The 25,224-nt window shown below is 46.3% G+C and overlaps 1 protein-coding gene across 4 annotated transcripts in view; it reads left to right on the top strand.

The window, feature by feature from the left end:
- Positions 1 to 655: 655 nt before the first annotated feature.
- The window catches only part of LOC147641595 (putative UDP-3-O-acylglucosamine N-acyltransferase 2, mitochondrial), a 39,633-nt gene continuing 15,064 nt past the window's right edge, over positions 656 to 25,224 (top strand). For 2 of the 4 annotated variants that reach the window (XM_086792466.1, XM_086792393.1), the window contains exon 1: positions 656 to 938. In XM_086792466.1, the coding sequence (XP_086648592.1) occupies positions 752 to 938 (187 nt within the window). In that variant the 5' untranslated portion in view covers positions 656 to 751. The remainder of the gene's footprint in view (positions 939 to 25,224) is intronic. The other 2 variants (XM_086792317.1, XM_086792547.1) reach the window with 2 other exon arrangements.

The raw sequence follows: 25,224 nt of genomic DNA, 5'->3' as shown, positions 1-25,224 counted from the left end.
GATAGGATGAATTGGGAGCTCATAACTTTCATTCTTCAAATTTATGGATCTGGCGACAAATTTATCTCCCTGATTCACATTTTGCTAAAGAACTCCAAATGCTCCATTGAGGTCAATGGATACTCCTATCTCTCTAAGTAGAATGACAAACTAATCTTCATATAGTACATATGACATTATAATAAATGAGACATAAACATATTACAAATTTGACACAAGCAAGTTTTGATCTTGGGGCAGTTCAAATGTAGGAAAAGCCACATGTTTCATTCTGGAAAACCTATTTGTAATCAAGTTTTGGAATTACAATTTCAAATCTAGAAGTTTGTTTTATTTACGTACTTTGGCTCACGTGATTGTGCCTGGGGCACGAGCTTGTGGTAAAGTTTAAAGGGAATTGTATTCCAACATGGAAGTGTGAGGGGTGGGGACATTAACCTAATGGTAGAGCTCTAGGCTACAATCCATGGGACTAGTGCTAGGGAAAAAAAAATGGCATTCTAATATATTTGTAGTGGCTAGAATTAAGAAAAAGTGGCTTGAGATTTTGAAGTAGCCCTTTTTTTTAAAGGAACGATTTCTCATATATTTTCTGCATATAGTGGAGATTTGGGAAACAAAAACGGAATAGTTGTCATTATTTTGATTGGTTGAAAAATATATATTTGTTTGGAGAGTTCGAATCTGGAAGGTCATTTGGGGAAAAAAAACAGCGGAGGATGGAATCGATGGCTAAATCATAGCCAAACAAATGCCGCCAGATTTCCTTTTTAAATTTGCGGCAGCTGTTTGCAAGCATATACCGGTAAGCTGCATGCCTTTCTTTGCGCCAACGTCTATAATGTTGGGTTTTGCAAGGTGCAAGCCTTTCCACAAATGCAATGCCACAGCACGACCTTCCTTTGTTTCGAGATTGAGCTCGGGAGCCCACCCAGCCGGTAAGCACTCTCTAACGTCCATAATAATGCTAAATGTATCTATGTGGTGCCTGCAGTCCAAACTCACCACCATGGCATCCCACCCAACATGTGCACAGCAGAATTCAAATATATGCACTATCATGTGTTTTGGATGCAAAGAATGCCTATCCCAACATGTCGCATGTCTGTTCGTATCACCACATCAAAGCATCGGTATAAGAACCATTAAGGGCTCTCTATCATCTCTATCATCATTCCTATCCCCTGTGTGCCGTATGTAGAGTCTTGTAGCTTGCCTCAGCAATTGAGCGTGATGGTGGACTTGCTTAAGATGGGACAACCTCTAATCAAGTACTTGTCTTTACAAGCTTCATGGCTTGACTCAGCCACCACTGCAATGCAACCAACTGCATAAGTGGAGTCAGATCACAAGCTGTTTCACCATTGAGGGCAAAATGATGTCCAAGGTGGCCCATGGCCTAGGCGTTTCTTGAGGTTCCTAGAAGATTCATGCTTAGGTTGAGCCAACTTGGTAACTGATGATGGATATCTAGGAACCAAAGGTCGTTGCAGAGAAGCCGATGGAAGATTAGGTGGAGGCTGTGTAGTTGGAGTGTAACTTCATGATGAACAACAACTTGTGGGCTATTCAATAATGTGCACCATGTGCACTTATAGAGTGAGGGCAAGTTGCCCAATAGCTTGGATAATTATTACACCTTCGGGCTTCGAGCTAGATAGATTAGGTCAAAAGCCCCAATTCGATCTTGGCATCCTTCTTATCAACAACTCAGCCATCATAAAGCCTTTTATTTTTGATTGTGTGCTTAAAAAACGATCATGTTCGTGAACACAACTAAAACTGAAAATAAATGAACTCTGTTGTTGCATTCATGGCAGAGGCCTGTGCTTTCCGGATCTTTCCATTAGTAGATCCCTGTGCTGTTTGTAGCAGACCAAGCAATTTTCTTTGAAAGTCTTCTCCAAGTTGTGGCCAGCTGCTTTATATTGATTCTTTTTATCCAAAGCGGTGCAAGTCTTTGTCCAAGTTGTGGCCAGCTGCTTTATATTGATTCTTTTTATCCAAAGCGGTGCAAGTCTTTGTCCAAGTTGTGGCCAGCTGGTTTATATTGATTCCTTTTATCCAAAGTGGTGCAGTTGCCCAACCAGCTACTTTTGTGTGTCTCATGTGCATGCCCATTGAGGGATGCCCGTGGACATGTCCTACCAATCCAGTCGCCTTCTCGGGAGGATCACAGGGATGAACTATAGTTTTGGGCAACTGGATACTAGACAATAGATCACCCAAGGATCAGTCCGTGTGGATAGCTTTTGGATACATTGTATCTAGTCATGCATAGTTGGCACAGTTGGCCAACCAGCCAACCCTATCAGCCAACTTGCCCTTTAGCCACTATATAAGTTCAATTCGAGGTGTCACTAGCTTTTGTAACTTATCCACTATACTAACTTCTTGGACTTGTCCATGTGTGATCCTCCTAGCTTTGCATAGATTATGGAGCGCTCACCAAGTTGACGATTGTCATGTGCAAGAAATGCCATGGACATTCTCTGGAGCTAGTCCAGAAGGGGCAGCCAGAAAAAGAGCATTAGAACTAGAAGTTGGAGCATAAGGTGCTGAGGTGGCAAGTTTGGACTTGGAGATGGACTTGGGTGCTATCGGCTGCTTACAGGAGTTGTCGGCTGTACCAGAGAGCAAGGCGGCTGAAAACGCATCATTACATGGCAAGAAGACTAGACGGCGCAGCATATATGGAGTATATGACCAGTCGGCCAAGACCAGTCGACTGGCTGACTGCTGGTCGGCCAGCACTCCAAGGAGTCCAAAGGGCTATAAAAGGGCACATATTCTCATTGTTGTATTCATTCATTCCCTTATGGAATGGGTCAAGTACTAGGAGTAGATTTTGGTGTATTCCACCTTTTATGTAAGGCAGCCTATGGCTGTAGATTAGGGGTACCTTTTTGTACCATATGAATATACTGAATTTCCAGCTATCTCTCTCTCTACTCTCCCTTCTGTCTGCATTTTTGCATCAGCATGTTCTAAGTGGTGTTTAGGGCTGAAAGAAGACCCTTAGAGCTTCCGCGTGTTACAATGATAAAGAGCAAGTTCCCTATGCCTCGGATTGATTACACCTTAGAGAGACTGAATGGAGCAAAGATGTTTTCAAAAATTAACCTCAAAAGTGGAAACCATTAGTAAGAATTGTCCGAGCAGGCCCACTACGAGCTCGTGGTCATGCCTCTTGGATTAATAAACATCCCAACTACGTTTAATTGCATAATGATGCGGGTTTTCATGGACTTGATAGGAAAGTGTGTCTTCATCTTTTTGGATGACATACTGATTTTTCAGCTACAAAAGAGCAGCATGACATTGACATGGAAAAAGTGATGAAATTGTTGGAAAGCAATGAGCTTTATGTTAATCAGAAGAAATTGGAATTTTATTTATACGAGGTTCACTACCTCGGATATATAATTAGTGTCAAAGGCATCCGATTAGACCCGACAAAGGTGGCAAAAATCCTTATTTGGGAGATTTCATAATAGTATATGACACTAGGTCATTTGTGGGTATTTGCCAAGCATATTCCACCCACATTGACAAGTTTTCCGACGTCTCGATAGCTTTGATTGATCTGCTTAAAGACATCAAGACTCGGAGGCAATGGATTATGATAACCCTTGGGGTTTACAGGCTTTGAAGGACCTTAAGGCTGAATTATCTGAGAGCATTAGCCTCCTAGGATGACCCATTTTAAGTGATCATTGATGTAACATCGTTATCGGGGCAATCTTGCAATAGAATTGGCATCCAATAGCTTACATGTCCTGTAAGCTAATCCCTGCAGAGAAGAAAACTCCTCGCGGTGAGATAGTCCTTGAAGCATTGGAAACATTTTCTTTATGGGTGCGACTTTGAGGTTCGCACAAATCACCAGGCTTTGCATTGGCTTCAAATGATGCCAAGCGCCAATTGGAGTGACCGTCAACACCGCTGGAGTCATATTTTTTGGTAGTTCGGTGGCATGATCGAGTATCTTTCGGGCAAAGCCAACCCAATGGCCAATGCCTTGAGCAAGAAAGCAACCGTGTCTCATATTCAATCCACATGGATGGAATTTGCTAGTACAAGACTAGATGAAATGAAGCACAAGTATGCGGATTCCGTGGAAATCGGTACTGAGTGGGAACAAGCATTGGACGCCACAAGACCATGCCATTTCTTGATACGTGATGGTTGGCTTTTCTACAAAGGTCGACTTTGGGTGTTGAAACAATTCTAGGCAACTCTTCTCCATGATGATGTCCATGATGCCGTTACCGGTGGTCATAAGGGCACCATAGTCACAAGGGACGGGGGACGGTGACGGGGGACGGGGATGGGGACGGGACGGGGGACGGCCATAAGTAGGAAACGGGGACGGGGGAGGGAATGGCACTCAAAAAATCCTTTAAAATTTTTTTTTTTTAAACTCTACACTTATTCTACTTTGGAAGTACATCAAAATGAGCACAAATTTACACTAAAATGGTAAGCTTTTGAGTCATATTAATAATTAAGTAGATACAAAATGAGTCATGACTCAGGAGTCAGGACTAAGGCTTAAGGAGGCAGAATACATGGACGGACTCAAATGAGTCAGTGACAAAAAAGTGCTGAAGACTAGAGGCTAGAGGCTAGAGCTAAGTAGTAAGGCCCATGAATCATGATCCATGAATGATCATCCACGTGAAGTGCTCGCCTCATGGTCATGGGTAGCTTGTGCCAAAGAAGCATCAAGCTTATCCTCAGTCTCATCCTCACTGGCATGCTGCTCCTGCACCTCATCCTCTTGTTGCTCTTCTTGTTGGCTCATCTCCCACTCGGTGAAGGAATCTGCCTTCTTGGTCATGCTCTTGCAAAGCATTCGCAAGTTCGCGCTGACGAAGACAAGGTCATTGGCACGCTCTACCCCGAGTCGGTTCCTCTTCCTAGAGGCAATGTGGCTGTAGGTACTCCAAAGTTGCTCCAAGCAAGAGGAGCTGATGGCCTGGCTAAGTATGCGGATGGCAAGCTGCTGCAGCTGCGGTCCATCTGAACCAAAGTCCTCCCACCATAGAGCATCAGGCACAAGATGATCCAAGATGATCCTCCATCCAGCGCTCACCTCCCGGTCGCTCTCCTGCTTGTTGCCTTGGAATTCTGGGTCCACCACATAAGCTGGTGCATGCAATGGAGAGTAGTAGGAATTCCACCTTCCTAGACACAAGGCATGGATCTCCTCGTATCTGTCTTCGTCAGGCACGAAGTCTTTCAACTTCTCTATCATGCGATCCATGGCCTTGTAGACCTTGCCTATGCATGGTTGCATAGCGTCTACAATCCTCAATAGGTGGACTATGGGCCTCACCATAGCATCTGTGGTCTTCACACGCTCCCACCAAGAGGCGTCATCCGCCCGTAGCCTACACTCTTGGCCAGTGTTTGTATGGGACTCTTGCATGGCGACAAACTCGTCGCTAAGGAAAAGCCCCCTCAAAGCACTGCTACAATCCTTCAACCGGCCCAACATGAGAAAGTTGTAGGCAAACCGGGTGTCGAAATATTTGAGGAGAGAGAGACAGGACCTCTTGTTGAACTCATGCCGAAGTCTTTGGTGGTTGAGGACAAAGGAGACCATGGTGTTGGCCTCCTCAATGAGCGGGCTGATCCATGGTAATGCCCCGATGTCCTTGAGGAGGTTGTTTAGGCAATGAGCCATACAAAAGGACACCGTGACATGTCCATACATACCTTGGAGAATAGCTCCCGCTGCCCTATTGGAAGGCTCCCTATCCGCAACAAAGCCCACTACATGCTCGGGGCCAACGATCTCCATGGTACTCCGCCGCAAGCACATCCGCGCTCTTCCCAGTGCCGGATGCATCATGAGATGAGATGAAGTACATCTCTCCGCGGGAATATGCAACCATGCCGTGAATACTCCTCTTGCGGGTGTCACTCCATCCATCCACAATGAGGGAGACTCCGTTCCTCTCCCATTGCCGCTTTATGTTGTCGGCCGCTTGCTCTACAATGCGCTTCTCCTTCTCGAGCAATGTAGTGCGCAAGCTCTTGGATGAGGGGGGCGTATAGGTTGAGCCATACTCCCCAATCTTCTTAACCATGACCTTGAAGAATTCCGACCTATTCAAGAAAGTAATTTACTAATGAGAAGGGGACTAGGATGATGAAAACATGAATGATGAATTGGCAATGATCGATTGCACTTACCTAGCTGCTTGAAAGGCAATGTGGTCGTGGAAGAAGAAGCGGGCCACCGCCATATCCACCTCCTCCTTCAACTTGGGGTTCCAATTCTCCCCAAGTGTAGACTGTCGCCGTGGGCCACGTAATGATTGAGAGGCCGTGGAGATGGAGGGTGCCGGTGTCGTGGATGGAGTAACATTCCGACTTGATGGTGAAGGTGATGGTGTGCATGATCCCGATCCACCACATGACTCCATTATAGAGGCTTGAGTTCCTCTCCCTATCGTCGCGGGATCCACGGCCACACGTGGTGTCCTTCTTGTCGCTTCGACCGCTTCGTAGACGCTAAGCTTGTCAAGAAGTTCCCGTCTCTTCTCAGGCGTGACATTGGTGCAAAACCTCACCTCATGCCCACTTTCATGCAAGAGGTGGGCTCGCACTTTGTCGGCGCCACCCGTTCGCCGGTACGGGCAAAGCTTGCATACCCATGGCCGAGAACCGCCTCCATGAACGGATGTGGTGTAGTTAACCTCCTCCCACCATGTCCATCTCGTTGTCCTTCTACGAGAAGCCCCGACACGTGAGGAGGATGCCATGGTTGAAGATGGCTTGACTCTTGAGCCTTGAGGAATGAGAGAGAGAGAGAGAGAGAGAGAGAGAGAGAGAGAGAGCCTACAGGCTTGGAAGTTGGAAGAGTCAAGACTCAAGAGGCTTGAGGGAGAGGTGAGAGAGAGAGAGAAAGAAAGAAAGAAAGAAAGATTTTATTAACGTCTTCCAAAAGACCGAACTCGGCCTATGAGACAAATCAGAGTACATGTATGGGGTATCCTCTGTCATCCCAACAAAATGAAAAAGTACTGAATAAAAAAGCTGAATTTGGGTGTGTAGGGGATGGAGCTCTATTACTAGGAGAATGCAAAGCTATATGCATGGAGTATACAATCATGATATGCAACCTAGCTAGCTCCATCCTGTACCATACTGGGGGTATAAAATGGTATACATCAGTGAAGGGGGTGAGAGAGAGAGAGTCTAGATTCTAGAATCTAGATAGTAGGGCGGTGGCCCGCGGGCCTTGTGTGAGAGCCTAGAGCTTGGAACTTGGAAGTTGGAAGAGAGAAGAAGCTTGAGCCTTGAAAGCTTGAGCCTTGAGAGTTGTGAACTTGTGTGTGCTTGTAGCCTTGTAGAGGCTTGTTCTTATATAGATAGGCAAGAGAGAGAGAGAGGGCCAAGCCTCAAAGAGCCAACAGCCATAAACGGCTAGAAACGGGCAGGCGCAACGGCCAAAAATGGCAGGCGCAACGGCAAAAAACGGCAAGCAACGACTCTCTGCCGTCCCCGCACAGTGCCGTCCCCGACCGGTTGATGGGAGAAGGAAGCAGAATTAGGGTTAGGTTATGTGGGAGACATACACAGAGAAACAAGGGGGGGAGAGAGAGAGAGTTGTGGGGATAAGTCAACTCATCAGGTATGAGTGTGTGACTCCCCTATCACACATGTATATTGCACTAGTACACATAGTGCACTTAGTACATTAAAAGTACTAAGTGTACTATGTACTATAACTTATGGGCTTGTACACACTATAAGGGTGGGCATTACGCCTTTACCCCAACAACCTCCCACTTAAAGGCAAAGTGCCCTTAAGTAAAGGAAAAGAAAAAATCAGCATGTACATGATAATATACAAGGCCATATCAAGGCTGAAACTGGCCTCATCCAATGCCCATCAAGTGTCTGCAATGAGCAAACCGCTCCGGAGGCAAACTCTTTGTCAACAGATCAGCCGGGTTGTCATCTGTATGAATCTTAACAAGCTGAATTTGCTTGTTCTCTATCACCTCTCTGATACTTCACATCCACATGCTTCGTCTTTGCATGAAAGACAGGGTTCTTTGCCAACTGGATGGCACTCTAACTATCACAATGCAACAATGGAATATCCCCTGTATAGCCCAAATCAACCACTAATCGAGATAGCCATAATGCCTCCTTGCAAGCCTCTGTGGCTGCAATATACTCGGCCTCTGTAGTAGATAAGGCTGTGCACTTCTGCATCCTGGATATCCATGACACAGCACCTCCTGTGAATGTAAATACATAACCGGTAGTAGACTTCCGGTTATCTGGATGACCGGCATAATCCGAATCCGTGTAACCATGCACTAATGCATCCTGTTTGCCAAAGCAAATGCACAAATCCTGTGTGCCCTTCAGGTATCTCATGTCACCTTTCACTGCTTCCCAATGCTTCTTGCCAGGGTTTGCCATGTATCTAGAAACCACTCCCACTGCAAATGCAATGTCCGGCCTAGTAGCAACCATGGCATACATGAGACTGCCACAAGCTGAAGCATACGGAATCTTGGCCATATCAGCCCTCTCACTATCTGATTGTGGGCTGTCCATAGCACTGAGTTTCACATATGGAGGCAAAGGAGTACTAGTCTTCTTCCCCCCGTCCATATTGAACCTCTGCAAGACTTTGCCAATGTATTCCTTCTGAGACAAATACAACACATGCTGATTTCTGTCCCGAAGTATCCGCATACCCAAAATGTGATTTGCATCACCCAAATCCTTCATATCAAAGGTTTCATGCAGCCTCTTCTTCAATGCATCCATCTCTTTACGAGATTTCCCGGCAATCAACATATCATCAACATACAAGATGAGGATCAATAGACTGCCATCCAAAGCTTTCTTGGTGTACAAGCAGTGATCTATGTCACTTCTCCTGAATTTTTGAGATTTCATGAATGTATCAAATTTATGATACCATTCTCTTGGTGCCTGTTTGAGCCCATAAAGACTCTTTTTCAGCTTGCATACAAGCTTCTCCTTTCCACTCACTGCATAACCCTCTGGCTGCTGCATATATATCTTCTCATGGAGATCACCGTGAAGAAAAGCAGTCTTCACATCCATCTGAATCAAGTCCAGATCATCATGCGCAACCAAAGCTAACACAGCTCTAAGTGTGGTCACTGGAGAGAAGATCTCATCAAAGTCCACACCATATTCCTGCTTAAAGCCCTTAGCCACTAACCTGGCTTTGTATCTTGGCTTTGCATCTGGTGCAACTTTGAGCCTGTAAACCCACTTGCATGGCAAAACCTTCTTGCCTGCAGGCAAATGCACCAATTTCCAAGTTCCATTTTTATGCAGAGAATCCATCTCTGACTTCATGGCACGCTCCCATAGAGCTTTGTCTGCCCTCTGTAAAGCCTCCTTATAACATGAGGGCTCCCCACAGTCAGTAAGCATCAAGTAGTCAACCCCTGGAACAAACCTGTCAGGGGCTGTGGAGGGTCTTGTGGACCTCCGTACCCAATGACCATCATTTGCAGGTGGCTGTCCAGCCTGCATATCACCCATTGGTGGCTCCTGTTCCATGCCATAAGGCTGAAAAATCATGCCCGGTATTTCTTCTAACTGTGGTATATCCATAGGGATATCTTCTGCCATATTTGGCTGTCCATTTGGACCATTTTCAGCACCATTTAAGGGCTGGTTTTCCTGCTGTAATGGCTGATTTATAGCCCTTTGTTGTTGTCCATGATGTCCATCATCATCAAAGATGACTCTGCCAGGCTCCTGTTGCCTTGCAGGCTCCTTATACATGCATGTTTCATCAAAAATGACATCATTGCTGCGTATGATCTTTCTATTCATGGGATCCCAAAGTCTATACCCCATTTCACCTCTGTCACCATATCCTAGGAATATGCATTTGTGAGACTTAGGATCAAGTTTGGTGCGCATTTCCCTGCGTATGTGCACGTACGCAACGCAACCAAACACTCTCAAGTGCTTGTATGACGGAGGCTTCCCTGTCCATACTTCCTCTGGCACTTTCCCACCAAGCCTCGTGTTAGGTGACCTGTTTATAAGGTGAACGGCTGTCATAACAGCTTCAGCCCAAAAACCATGAGGTAATGCAACATGTGACAACATAGAACAGACCTTTTCCTGAATGGTTCTGTTCATCCTCTCTGCTGTCCCGTTTTGTGGAGGATCATAAGGAGTAGAGAGCTCCCTCTTGATGCCTTTAGCATCACAAAAGTCCTGAAACTGTTTGGACATATACTCTCCCCCATTGTCGGAACGCAAAGCCTTCAGTGTTTTGCCAGTTTGATTCTCAACAAGAGCAACAAACTTCTCAAACACTGAGAATGTATCACTCTTCAAACGAAGAGGATAAACCCACACCTTGCGTGTGGCATCATCAATAAAAGACACAAAATATTTTGCCCCTCCCAAAGAAAGCTGAGGCATCTCACATACATCTGTATGCACAAGCTCTAACTGAGCATCTTTCTGTCCAAGAGCTTTCTTGTGGGGGCACTGTAGTTGCCTACCATATATACAATGCTCACAAAATTGAAAACTTGAAAACTTTAGAGAAGGCAAGTAACCCAAACGAGACAATTGCTCCATTCCCTTGACACTCATGTGTCCCAACCGGCTATGCCACATAGAGATTTCCGGCAGCTCGGTTGCATTTACATTAGCATGGTGACAAACACCTGCATGCATAAAGTAAAGAGTGTCTACCTGAGAGCCTCTGGCAACAACCAGTGAGCCCTTACTAATTTTCCACTTTCCACTACCAAATGTGGTAACATAATCAGCATCATCAAGCTGTCCAGTAGAAAGCAGATTCTTCTTGATCTCAGGCACATGCCTGACATCATGGAGCATAAGTTGTGAGCCATCTGAAAATACAAGCCTCACATCACCTCTGCCAAGAATTTTGCATGCATGGTTATCACCCAAATAAACCACTCCTTCATTGCCAGCAGTATACCTGACAAACAAGTCTGTGCAACCTGTGACATGAAAGGAGGCACCTGAATCAATGATCCATGAGTGCATACCATGACCACCTGTAAGAAGTGAATGGGCATCAAGTGAAGACGTAAATAGGACCTCATCCTCACTGCCACCTGCATGTGACACATTGATTTCTTCAATCTTGACTCCACTTTTGCCCTTTGGCTTTACATCTTTGGCTTCATCCTTGTCTTTGTCTTTGCCTTTTCCCTTTTCTTTTTGATCATTTTTCCATTTGTAGCATTGCTTTTTAATGTGTCCCTTCTTGCCACAATAATGGCATTCCAAATCCTTTTTGGAGCGAGACTTGCTCCTTCCCCTTTCTTGGCTTTTTCCTCTTTGCTGGGATCTCCCACGTGCATTCATTGCATTGGACTTTCCAACAGAATTGTTTTTCCTGTTCATCTCTTCTTGAAGAAGAGCACCCTCAACATCTGCATATGACAGCATAGCATTCGAATTGCTAGTGGCTGTCCTGAATGTGTCCCAACTCTCTGGCAAAGTGCATAACAAAAAGGTGGCTTTGAACTCATCGTCCATTGCCAACTTTTGATTGATGACCTGGCTGACAATACCATTAAACTCATTTAGATGGGCTGTCATAGAAGCCCCTTCCTTCATCTGAAGACCTATGAGTTTCTTCAACCAATACACTTTGCTTGAGGCACTTTGTTGGGCATACAAGTCCTGCAATCTCTGCCACATTCCCCAAGCTGTCTTCTCTTCACGAATGCTGAAAAGTAATGAGTCTGACACAGACAACATGATAGTAGATCTTGCCAGCTCATCCATATCTTCCCACTCTTCAGCCGTAAGAGAAGCGGGCATTACACCCCTTTCTTTGATAGGCTTGTGCTGCTTTTTCTGAAGCAACACATTGTAGCACTGGGTTTGCCAAATATCATAATTATGCGAACCTTCAAGCTTCTTGATGTGAAGCAATGAAGAGCTCTCACCTGTGGTTGCCATAGCAATATGCAACCTGTCAATGCCTGACTCCCTGCAAAATGTGCAAACACTGCACCAAAAGCACACAAAGTGCTCACAGTTTTTCTCCCAAAGTTTATCTCCCACTGCGGAAGCACAAATGCAACTTTTCTCCCACTGTATGTGATGAAAACACCAAAATCTGGTTGCTGCAGATTTTGGACAGCACCTTAAATGTGCTCTTTTGCCCTTCCAAAGTACTGTACAACAGTACCAAGTGCTTACAAATGATGTACCAAACCTGTACCGGCAAGTACAGCAGCTGAAATTGAACCTTTTGGTCACTCAAAACAGTGTACAGCCATGCCAAAACTTGCACAAAGCTGTGCCAAATCTGTACCAGCAGGTACAGTAGCAATAAATGCTCTCCTGGCTGTCCAAATGAGTAAAAATCAGACTTTTACAGTCCCGAACACTGCATAAAACAGTCCCGAACAGAAATTGGGCAAAAGCCCCTTGACTGCAAGCTGATTTTTGAGGATTCAAGGCATAAATGTCTTGCCTGCTGCTTTGCCAAGCTCAACAAGCATACGAACTTGAAAAGCCCCTTGATTTAAGATCAATTTCTGATCATACATGGTACATTGACGCACATGAAGGCATCCAGAGTGTTCACGATGCTTCCCCCTGGCCACATATACATCAAATACATGAAAGCCCCTTGATTTACAAGCACATTGAGTGCTTGTAAGGCATCAACACATTATCCACAGCATCAAATGCGATTGCCTGCATGCAAATCAACCAAATCGGCACAAAAGCCCCTTGATTTGCACTGCAATTTGCTGCAATTTTGCCCAAATGTGCGATTTTTCACATCATACAGCATGTATGAGTGCTTAATTGCACAATTACATCAAAAGCCCTAAATTTCGACATCCAATTTCCTGCAAATTGATCCTGATTGTGACCAATGTCGTGCAAATTGATCCTGATTGTGACCAATGTCACCCAATTTTGCCAATTTTGCTCAAAATTGAGCAATTCGACACCTGTATCTGCTCAATTGTTGATTGTACTTGCTCAATTGCAAATAATGGACATAAAAATTTCCGAAATTGAAGCAAAATACCTCTAATTTGGGCTGAATTTGAGGGGCAATTCTGATTTGAGGGGCAATTCTGATGTTGACTGCTGATTCGTGTGGATAATTAGCTGCTGCTGCTGTACAGGTGAAGGACTCCTCAGGCAAACTGCAGAAGACTGAGCCAATGGAGGGCTCCTGTTTGCAGCAACTGTGCAGAGAGGTGGTCGAGTTGCCACTTCACGGTCAAGCACAAGGGATTAGACGGCGCTGGTTTGTGTGCTGCAGTCAGCAAAAACGCCAGCACAGCCTCCGCCTAATGGTGTGTGTGTTGTAGCGATGGCCAGTTGTGTGTTGTAGCGATGGCCACTAGGCGCACAGTTTGCGCCCAGCACACGAGAACTAGTTCGCGGGTGAATCTGCCCGTCACTGCAATCCAGCGCGCAATTACGCCTTCGCCCAATTCGACGCCTGTTATATTGACGTCTAGCGCTTGTTGACGTATTCGCCTAGCGCCTACACGATTAGAGTCCCTCACGTAGCCAGCTTGTTGTATTACGCCTTCGCCTGGGTATTTTTATGCCATCGCTCCACGCTTCTCGCCTTCGCTCAACGCTTGGCGCTGCTTCGCTCCACGCTGAAGGGCCAGCGCTGCCTTCGCCGTGTAGAGCTACCACACTCGCCTTTAGCCACTACAAAGGTCTGTTGCAGCACGTCACTTCGCCTCTCTGCTGAAGGAGAAAAGGCTGCCCTCGACTCCTCCTCTTTCCGCCCACCTGCCTGCGAATAGTTCAACACACGCAGCAAATGAATTCCAGTTGAATTCCAGCGATGCAGCACTTGAGAACAAAACCCTACAACCAGGGCTATGATACCAGTTGATGGGAGAAGGAAGCAGAATTAGGGTTAGGTTATGTGGGAGACATACACAGAGAAACAAGGGAGAGAGAGAGAGAGAGTTGTGGGGATAAGTCAACTCATCAGGTATGAGTGTGTGACTCCCCTATCACACATGTATATTGCACTAGTACACATAGTGCACTTAGTACATTAAAAGTACTAAGTGTACTATGTACTATAACTTATGGGCTTGTACACACTATAAGGGTGGGCATTACGCCTTTACCCCAACACCGTCCCCATCCCTGCGCCGTCCCCGTTGCCGTCCCCTGTGAGAAACGTGACGTGGGGGACGTCCATCCGTCCCCGTCCCTGGTCCGTCCCGGCGTTCCAAGTTGCCGTCCCCTCTGTCCCCTATGACTATGAAGGGCACGAACTCAACTTTGAAGAAGTTAGAGTGGTAGTTTTATTGGCCCAAAATGAGGCAAGACGTGTTCATTCATGCGTAACAATGTTTAGTTTGTCAAAAAGTGAAAGGTCCTCGTGGGAAGAAGATAGGGTTGTTACAACCTTTACCTATTTCCGAAGGACCATTTCAGGATATCTTGATGGATTTTATGACGAACTTGCCTCCCAGTTTGGATAAGTGTAATATGGAGTGGTTGACGATTGTTGATCGTTTTAGCAAATTTGTTATGCTTATTCCTTGTAGGGCTAATATGACTGTTGAAGATGTTGCTAGGTTGTTTATCTAGCATTGGTGTTGTCATGTGCATGAATATGCCATGGACATTTTCAGAGAGTATCCAGAAGAGGTAGCCAGAAAAGACAGTTAGAACCAGAATTTAGGAGCATCAGGTGCAGGTGCAGAAGAGGCAAGTTTGGACTTGGAGGAGGACCAGGGTGCTGTCGGCTGGGACAAACAACTGTCGGTTGCACTAGAAGATAGGGCGACTGCATGCGTTGAATTTTATGAATAAAATAAGTAGGTTGGCTGGTCGACTAGCAGTCGGCCAGCTCTCCTTGTGTCCAAAGGGCCTATAAAAGGGTACCTGAGCTCATTGTGTTAGTCATTCATTCCTTTAGGGAATGGGTCCAAGTAGGGACCAGATTTTGGTGATGTTCACCTTTTGTTATGAAGACAGCCTAGGGTTGTAGATTAGGTATCTTTTTGTACCATATTAATATACTGAATTTCCAACATCTCTCTCTCTCTCTCTCTCTCTCTCTCTCTCTTTTCATGTCTGCGTTTTGCATCAACATGTTGCCAGTGGTGTTTAGGGCTAAAAGAAGACTCCCAGAGCTTCCGCGTGTTACAGGTATCCCATAGGTGGCATACCTTGGACCATTGTGTTAGATCGAGATGCCAAGTACTAGTCATTTCTAGAGCCCATTATTTTATAACTTTGGGGCTAAGTTGAATTTTTCTAGTGCATTCTACTCACTGAGACATATGGCCAGATGGAGATTTACAATCAATTGGCGTTCGACGTGCTTAGGTGTTATGTTCACGACCAACAAGGTAAGTGGGAATAATTTTTGCCTTTAGTTCAAGCTGTGTTGAATGACGCTTTTTCTTCAGCTATTGGTAGGACTCCATATGAGGCAGCATTTGGAAGACCGTTCCAGTCTTTTTTGATGTCACGTGCACACCCTTCGGGTTGCACGGTGACAAGCTGGTATCATCATCATCAACAGTAGCAGTTTAAAGTTAGTCGCAGTCCAAGGAGGAAGGATGACAGAGTGTCCACCCCGTCATCAAGTTTACCAGAAGGGAACGTCACGTGCATGCCCGTGCCATGGCTTAATCTTTAGCATGAATATCATTAATCTCTGATTAAGTCAGCATGAGGCATTAGTAGCCTCATCAACATCATTAGCATCACCTTCAACAACATTTCAACATAAGTAGCATAGAGGGCTTTGGTGACTAGTTGGTAGCCTCTATGCTACTTTCGGCAGCCTCTACAGCAGCAGTTGGCAACCTTTCTTGTACCCAGGCAATAGGCGATCGATTCCTAAATAGTGGCTAGAAGAGTGGGGAGCATTTAATTCAGCGCAACATTAATTAAATAATATTTTTAGCATTTTTTGTCCAAAGCATACTGGCCGACAGCAAGGGAACAGGCTGACTAGCACACCTTAGCATATACAAGCATTCAGTCATAATTCAGTAAATCATCGAGTTCATTCATTAGAAGTTGATCTCATCTCAGTTGTAATCATTTGCATCATTAATATAGTTGCATTGCATTCATCTAAATTTATCTCTATAGATATTCGATCGTTTGTGGGCATATGCCAGGCATATTCCACCTGAAAGAATGGGGAGCACCAAGTGAAATAGAGGCGTAGCACGTGGAAGACGGCCATCAACCAGTTGGGTCCCCTCACCCAAACATCCCATGAGACCACCATTAAAGGTGGGGGATAAGGGGAGAGCAAGGGGGATTTTGCCCTATATAGAGGGGTTAAGTTTACTCCAGCCCACTATGTGGGATAATAGACTGCCACAGCCTGAGAAGCGGAGGGCAAGAATCCATTTCGACACCCCCCTTGATGCGAAGCCCGAAGCTGGGTAGCAGGAGCCAACCTTGCTCTAATACCATGAAAGAAAGTGGAGCATGGAGCATCAAGCGAAATAGAGGTGCAGCACGTGGAAGACAACCATCAACTGGCCGTGTCCTTCCACCCAAACATCCCATGAGACCAATAAAGGTGGGGGATAAGGAGAATCCAAGGGGCATTTTGCCCTATATAGAGGGGTTAAGTGTCAGAATGCACAGCGGAAATGAAGACAATTGTTGTAGAGAGCAAGACACAGATGAAAGAGAGAGAGAGAGAGAGAAGCTGTGTAACTCTGCTATGTACACCAAAGAAAATTTTGGAGACTACAAATGAGAAGTGTGGGGGCAAGGGGCCATTTTATATGGCCCCAGGCTGCTGGTCGGCTAGCCTTAAACAGGCCAACAGCAACACGACCAACTATGGGCAGTCCCCTGACTAGAAAAAGCCATTCGGTCAGGTGCTTGGAGTCGGCTAGGTCACGTGGACAGGTCGGGTACCTGAGCAAGGAGTCGGCCTAAAACTGGGGGCAGCCGGTAGCCCTGCCACACCTCCGTAAAACGGGGAAAATACATGGAGAGTGAAGAAAAATGGGAAAACACTAAAATGGGCAGGCACACCCACAACAAAGGCCCTGGTATAGTGTACAGACAGGAGATGAGTGCTAACACCCCCTCTCAGCTCTTGGATGTGGAACCAACCCTAGTGAGCTGGAGTGCCGCCAGAGCATAGCCTGAGGTAGAGACTTCGTAAAGAGGTCTACTGCATTGTCCTCTGTCGAACAATAAAGAAGCAAGATGTCACCAACCAAGATCTTCTTACGAACAAAGTGATATTGTATCTCTATGTGCTTGGTCCGGGCATGGAAGACCGGGTTCCGAGCAATAGCGATACAGCTTTGGTTATTGCACTGGATGACCGTGGGCTCCTTTTGTGGAAACCCAATCTCTCCAAGCAACCTCCGTAGCCACACAACCTCGCAAGTAGCACCACAAGCAGCCCGCTACTCTGCCTCTGTAGACAACAAGGCAATAGTCGGTTGCCTCTTGCTGCATCATGAAATAGCTCCTGAGCTGAGGGTAAAATTGTAGCTTGATGTAGATCTCCTCGTGTCTGGATCTCCTCCCCAATTTGAGTCACTCCAACCTTGGAGTTGAACTCGATTCTTCGTTTCACCTCTAGTGTCGTAGAAGAGTCCAAGATCCTTCATACCTTGCAAATACCGCAAGATCCGCAATCCTGTGTCCCAGTGAGACTTCAACAGCGTTTGCATAAACGAGCTCAACAGCCCCACATGAAAGCTCAAGTCCAATCTGGTGTCCAGTAGCCAGATCAATGAACCAACCAGTTTTCGGTACAGAGAGGCATCAACTGGCTCACAAGGATCATTAACTGTAAGCTTTGTGTTCGGGTCCATCGGTGACGTGATAGGCTTGCAGCTCTCCATCCCAAAGGTCTCAAGCAACTCATGGACATACCGCTGGTGAGAGACAAAGAACCCCCTCTGGGTCTGCTAGATCTCCAATCCCAAGAAGAAGTGGAGTAAGCCTGAATCGGTCATCTCAAACTCCTTTGACAAGGCAGCCTTTGTCACTATAATGTGCTCCACATGACCGCCAGTGAGAATGAGGTCATCCATATAAAGGATGATCAACGTGACCATGCCGCGTTCTCGAAAGAGATACAAGTTAGGATTTGCAACTGATCTCTGAAATCCAGTCCGTAGAAAGAAGGAATCAATCTCTTGATTCCAAGCCTTGGGAGCCTGCTTAAGACCATACAAGGCCTTCCGCAACTTGTAAACCATCCCCTTTGATCCTGGAACCTCAAAGCATGGAGGCTGCTCAACATACACCTCCTCTTGCACGTCACCATTAAGGAACGCAAATTTCACATCAATCTGAAATACAGGTCACCGTTGAGAAGAAGCAAGGGCAAGAATGGTCCAAATCGTGCTCATCCTCGCTGTCGTTGCAAAGGTATCCTCATAGTCGATGCCAGGCCGCCGAGCATAACCCTTAGCCACAAGTCTGGCTTTGTGTTTGTCCACCAACCCATCTGACGTATACTTGGTCGTCTTAAAGACCCACTTGACCCAATGATAGACCGTTTCGATGGCCTCGGAACCAACTCCCAAGTTTTATTCTTCTCTATGGCATCTAGTTCCATCTGCATGGCTTTCCTCCAAGCATCTTGGGCAAGGGCTTCCTTGACGGAAGTGGGCTCTTTGTCCCGCATGATACGAGACATCAAAGCATAGTTTACTTGTAAGAGCTCCGCTGAATGACTTTTGTCACGAACTCTATGCGATCTTCGAGGTCCGTCCTCTGTGGTCCATTCAGAGGGAAGCTCTGTAACACCTGGCTCTCCCGAAGGGTGTCTACCAACCACCTGGGTACTTGAACAAAACGCGGAGCCTCCAGTTGCTGTGGGGACTCATCTCCAGCCGCAGGCTTGACATCCTCAACTGACTAAGGTTGTCCAGCTGGAACAATCGACTGGGAATCATCATCAGAATCATTTGGGTCTCCAAGAAGTGGCGGCTCATCAACAGTGGAAATTGGATCATGCTCATCAAAAACCACATCTCTATTGACGATGACCTCGTTCCTCTCTGGATCATACAACCTGTATCCCTTGGAGCGAGAGTTATATCCCTCAAAAACAAGCTTTTGGGACTTTGAGTCAAGCTTTTCCCCTTGCTTCTTTGGAATGTGAACATATGCATCACTCCCAAACACACGGAAATGGGAGACATCTGGTTTCTTGCCAAAATACGCCTCAAAGGGAGTCATGTTCGGTACTGAAGTCGTTGGAGAACGGTTGAGGATATGGACAGCCGTAGCCACAGTCTCTCCCCAAAGTGGACGAGGAAGATCACGATGCTCCAACATCCTCCTCGCCATCTCCACCACAGTCCTGTTCTTACGCTCAACTACTCCATTCTTTGAAGGCGAACCTGTATTGGCTAGCTCCCGCTTGATGCCATGTTCCGCACAAATGCATTGGAAGAAAACTCTCCTCCTTTGTCAGTCCTAAGAGTCTTTATTTGCAAGCCAGACTCTTTCTCCGCCATCACATGCCACTCCTTGAACTGAGCAAAAGCTTGGTCCTTCTGAGAAAGGAAATAAACCCAAGTGAATCTGCTACAATCATCGAGCAGCATGAAATACAAAGAACCTCCTAAGGATGGCATCTGCATAGGTCCACACAAGTCAGTGTGTACCAACTCCAAAGGTTTCAAATTCCGTCTGGAAATCTGCTTGGGAAAAGATTCTCTGTGTTGCTTACCACGAATGCAAGAACTACAACGTCCGTGCTTGCTGCCAACATTTGGCAATCCAACCACCATCTGGTCCTGGAAAGCTCGCCGCAGCACATCCACATTCAAGTGGCCAAACCGAAAGTGCCACAAGTCACCAATCTGAGAGCCTGTAAGTGAGGAGAGTGTTGAGAGTTTGTATATACCGTTCTCCACTCCGCCTTCCCAAACAACGTGGCCTGTCTCTCGGTCCTGTAGAGCAACAGAATGCTCCTCAAACTCCACCCAGAAGCTAGTCTTGCATACTTCATGCACTGACAATAGATGAAAACCAAGTGCGGGGACGTAAAGAACACGAGAGGAATGCTTCCCCCCTCTGCCACCGGGATTGATCTCCATCCGGCCCTCATTGTGAATCGGTATGGTGGAATTGTCACTAATGAAAATGCGACTTGACTGCCGTTTAAGATCTTGTAAGAAATCATGGGAAGGAGTCATGTGCCTGGAAGCACCACTATCAAGAATCCACTCCCGAGTATTCCTGGCGGTGAAGCCAATTGCCTCCTCACTCGACAAAGATGAAGCATCGGTGTCCAAAATCTCCAAGTGCACAAAGGCTGGAGTCCTTGTAGCTGAAGCTGAATAATCAACACTTTTCCCGTTATTCCGCTTGAGACACTTCCTCCAATAGTGGTCTTTCTCGCCACAATCATTACAGGTCCGCTCGGCCTTCAGTTTCTCACGGTCTGAATCAGGCTTCCTCTCAGAAGACTTCCCTTTGCCCTTGTTGTTGTTGTTACGGCCTTTCGACTGCTGGCTAGTCAAGGCCTTAGAACCTCCGCCCTGTGGAGGGTTCGTAAATCGCTCTTCCTGGTCCAAGACCAGTGGCACAAGCTCCTCCCACGTGATGGTGCTGAGTTTGCCACTAGTGATCAAGGAGGAGTAAAATGTACTAAGAGGGCAAATGGGACAACAACGTGATGGCCATATCCTCTGACGATATCTCTTTCCTGGCCTGGAGAACCTCCTGCTGAAGAGCTTGCAACTTGTTGATGTGCTCCCGCATCGTCGATGACTTTGCAAGATTCATCACCCGCATCTGAACTTCCAAGGAGATCCTCTTCATGGGTGATACGTTGTTGTACAGAGAAGCCAAATGTTGCCAAATGCCTGTGGCCAGCGTCATATGCTTTATGTGATTGATCACCTGTGGTGTGCAATTTAGGAAGATGAAAGAACAGACGCGGGCATTGACACGATCCCATAATTGTGCCTGAGCCTCCCGTTCCTTCTGTATAGAGGGTAACTTCTTCCAACTCTGGCCATGGAACCCCAACAACAATGAAATCAGCTAAGTCATAAGACTCCAAAATGGACTCCATCATTACCTTCCATATGTCGTAGTTGTTCCCGTCCAACTGTCGGTCCACTGGGAACGTGGGGAGTGTTGGGATCTTCACGTGCTTCTCAGCCATCTCAAAGATTCACAAGGTCTTGTGAAGGGAGGGTGGGTGGGAAAAAAAGAAGAAGAAGAGGCTGCAAATAATATGCAAGGTGGTTGTCCAACGGTGATGGCCGCCTTCTACCCGATCTCAAAGTCCCGTACAGCCCAAACATTCTCCAATCAACACCTCAAATCAGCAAACCCTCGACGTCCCACTGTCTCCAAGCTTCAAGCCACCTGGGGCTTTGATACTATGTCAGAATGAATAGCGGAAAGGAAGACAATTGCTGTAGAGAGCAAGACACAGATGAAAGAGAGAGAGAAAGGAAGAAAGAAAGAAAGTTATATTAACGTCCACGGGAGGCCGACTCCGACCTATGGGACAGATCAGGTACATCCATTTACATTCCACTCTGGGTATCGATGCCAAAGAGGCATAAAACTGAAAAAAAAATAACTCAAAATGAACTCTTAAGACTCTTAAGAGTTTAAATTACAATGGGTTCTATTGCATCTAGTTCGAAATTGAGGTTCAAAATAAAAATAGCTATATTTCATCCATGGATGGATTTGTTCTGCCATATACACCAAAGAAAATCCCGGAGACTACAAATGAGAAGTGTGGGGGCAAGGGGCCATTTTATATGGCCCCAGGCTGCTAGTCGGCCAGCCTTAAACAGGCCGACAACAGCACGACCAGCTATGGGCAGCCCCCCGACCAAAAAAAGCTAGTTGGCCAGGTGCCTGGAGTCAGCTAGGTCACCTGTGTAGGTCGGGTACCTGAGCAAGCAGTCGGCCAGAAACTGGGGGCAGCCGACAACCTTGACACACCTCCGTAAAATGGGAAAAATACATGGAGAGTGAAGAAAAATGGGAAAACACTAAAACTGGTGGGCACACCCACAAAACAGAGGCCTTGGTATAGTGTACAGACAGGAGATGACTGCTAACATTAAGTTGACCCCAACCCACTGTGTGGGATAATAGATTGCCACATGATGGCATGAGTGAGTACCTTCCAGGAAAGGCCAATCCAATGCCGATGCTTTGAGTAGGAAGGGAACAGTGACTACGATTCAGACCACTAGATTGGACCTTGTTGGTACGGGACTAGATGATATGAAGCACACGTATGTGGACTCCAAGGAATTCGGTACAGAGTGGGAACAGACATTAGGCACCACAAGACCATGTCACTTTTTGATATGGGATGGTTGGCTTTTCTACAAAGGGCACCTTTGTGTCATGAAGTTGTTTAGGGCAGCACTTCTCCATGACGCCCATGATGCCATCACGGGTGGTCACAGGGGTATGAACTCGACTTTGGAGAAGATAGAAAGGCCAAGAATGAGGAGAGACGTGTTCACTCATGTGCAACACTGCAAGATTTGTCAGAAAGTGAAAGCGTCTCATGTGGGAAAGCAGGGTTGCTTCAACCACTGCCTATTCCTGAGGAACCTTTCCAAGATATATCTATGGATTTTGTGACAAATTTGCCTCCCAGTCCGGATAAGCGTAACACGCAATGTTTGACTATTCTTGATAGATTTAGCAAATTTGTTATGCTTATTCCATGCAGGGCCAATGTGATAGCCGAGGATGTTGCCCATTTGTTCATTTGGCATTGGTAACCCATTGGTGGGATTCCTAGGACCATAGTGTCAGACCGTGATGCCATGTTTACGAGTCATTTTTGGAGGGCCTTGTTTGACAACTTTGGTACCAAATTGAAATTTTCTAGTGCGCTTCACCCACATACGAATGGACAAACAGAAATTTACAACCAGTTGGCCTTTGACGTGTTGAAATATTCTGTCCACGATCAGTAAGGTGAGTGGGAATCTTATTTGTCTTTAGTCTTTAATGATTCGTTTTCTTTAGCTATTGGTAGGACTCTTTATGAAGCAGCGTTTGAAAAACCATTCCAGTCGCTATTTACCAAAACCTTGTCTTTAGTCTCTGAAGCGAATAGATTGACAGAGTCTTACTAGGACATCTTGGAATCAGTCAAAGACAGGTTGACTAAGTTGCAGGAGGCCTACACTCGATAGGCCAATAAAGATAGAAGGGGTATGAAATTCCTGGAAGGAGATTGGGTGTATCTTCGAATAATGAAGCAACGGCTGAAACAGGTGGGCAAGTGATGCCCAAAGTTATCTTTTAGAAGCTTCGGACCATTTCCTATCGAGAAAAACATCAACGAGGTGTTGATGAAGTTGAAGTTACCTCCGAGCTGGACCATGCACGATGTGTTTCATGTTGGTTGGCTAAAACCATATGTAGGTCCAATCCCTTTAGAGATTGAAGACGAACCGGAACCAAACATTATTGATGAAGCTGAAATGATGGATCCCGAGCAGATCCTTTTGCACCGCTTTAAGCACGGTTCCAGCCGAAGAGAGAGAGAGTTCCTCACGAAGTTTCAAGACCGAGGGACACAAAAGCCATTTGGCTTGACAAAGAATTTTTCGACGACTATCCGGCTTTATATCTGGAGGCTATGTAGCTTTCGTCAAGCTAAGTAGAAGGGGATGTCACGTGCATCCCGCACTTGGATGCCATGTGGACATATCTGTATAGCAGGTGCAAGACCTGGAGTGGAAATCGGTCCCTTGTGAGCCCCAGTCCGGGACAAGTCAGCTGGGGTTCCACTTTAAGTGTCAAGTCCCGTACATGGTCTTGGTCAGATGTGCAAGTCCCGCACATGAAGCAATGCCAGTCCGTACCGTGAGTCACCCTCTGGAATGATGACAGGTGTTCAAAGTGTTAGGCTTTTAGCCAAATACTAGGCATCTGAGTAGGAAGCATGTAGTTGCATGTAGGAGAAGGGGGCAGCCTTGAGGCCACCCTAGAACAGGGTTTGATACCCTTGACTTAGCATGGGGTAGGCCTTAGGTCTGGGTGACCCATGGCCAATGCCCTACAGCCAGCATGGCTGGGCATGCTGTTGGCCAGGGGGCCTGGACAGCAAGGCGGCCAGCCCTTGAGGCTTGGCCAGCCTGTCGGCCAGCACCTATGGCCTGGGCAGCCCAGTCGGCCAGTCTTGTGGCTTGGCCAGACTATTGGCTAGCCCATGGGCAGCCAGCCTAGCAAGGTGGCCAGAGTAGACAGCACAGCAAAAACGGCCAGCAGCAAGGTGTGAAAAGCACATCTTTTATGCATTTAATTCAGGTCGTGGAGATGCAAAAACAGGCCAACCCCTGTTTGCTACCATCAGCCAGCATATCCTTAGCCTATAAAAGCATAGCCTAACAAGTCATTCAATCATCTTACAATTCACAAGGGGCTGAAGTGTTCCAAGGGCCAGGACAGCCAAAGGGGACTCTAAAGCCAAGGTGAAGGTGGAAGGTCACGAGTCATAAGATCTACAGATTTGCATCATTCTAATAAAGCAAATACACCATCCGTGGTGGGGGCCTTACAGAGGGGAATGCAGCCTTGATGGAAGAGTACAACCCAAAATGTGAAGAGAGATGCTCACCATCGGTAGAGACTTGAAGAGATTGAAGCCCATATATAATGGCAACAAGAAGAACTTAGGGCGGAATGGAGTTAGGAAGACGAGGAACTTTGCCTATGGGAGGAAGCATGACAAGCCCATATATAATGGCAACAAGAAGAACTTAGGGTGGAATGGAGTTAGGAAGAAGAGCAACTTTGCCTATGGGAGGAAGCATGACAAGCATGGCACCGACAAGAGGCGGAACACATTTGGGAGGAAGAAGCATGGCAACAAGAAGAACATGAAGCAAGGTTTTGGGAAGAGCAAAGGACATCAGAGTTCATCAAAATGGTGAGAGAAAGTGTGAAGAAGGCAATATGCCCATGGGTAAGGATTGTAGAAATGGTCGACAGAAAGTGTGAAGAAGGCAATGCGCCCATGGGTAAGGAATCACCTAGGGATTTGGAGCAGCCCAAGACCGAGGGTGTTGGTCTAAGCAAGGAAGAGCTTCCAAGACAGGAGGAGCTCCTAGGAGACACAATCTTAAAAGGTGTTTACGACAAAGAGGGATCGTTTCTCGAGGTGAAGCTGTCAGAGCGAGAACAACATGAGAGCCATCTCTCCAAATAGCAAGAGGAGGAGGA

This window comes from Cibotium barometz, chromosome 1 (genome assembly GCF_041138505.1).
Source record: "Cibotium barometz isolate CiBa-2024 chromosome 1, ASM4113850v1, whole genome shotgun sequence".
NCBI classification, from domain to species: Eukaryota; Viridiplantae; Streptophyta; class Polypodiopsida; order Cyatheales; family Cibotiaceae; genus Cibotium; species Cibotium barometz.
Note: the sequence above shows the minus strand (reverse complement) of the source record. Positions and strands in the feature narration are given on the sequence as shown.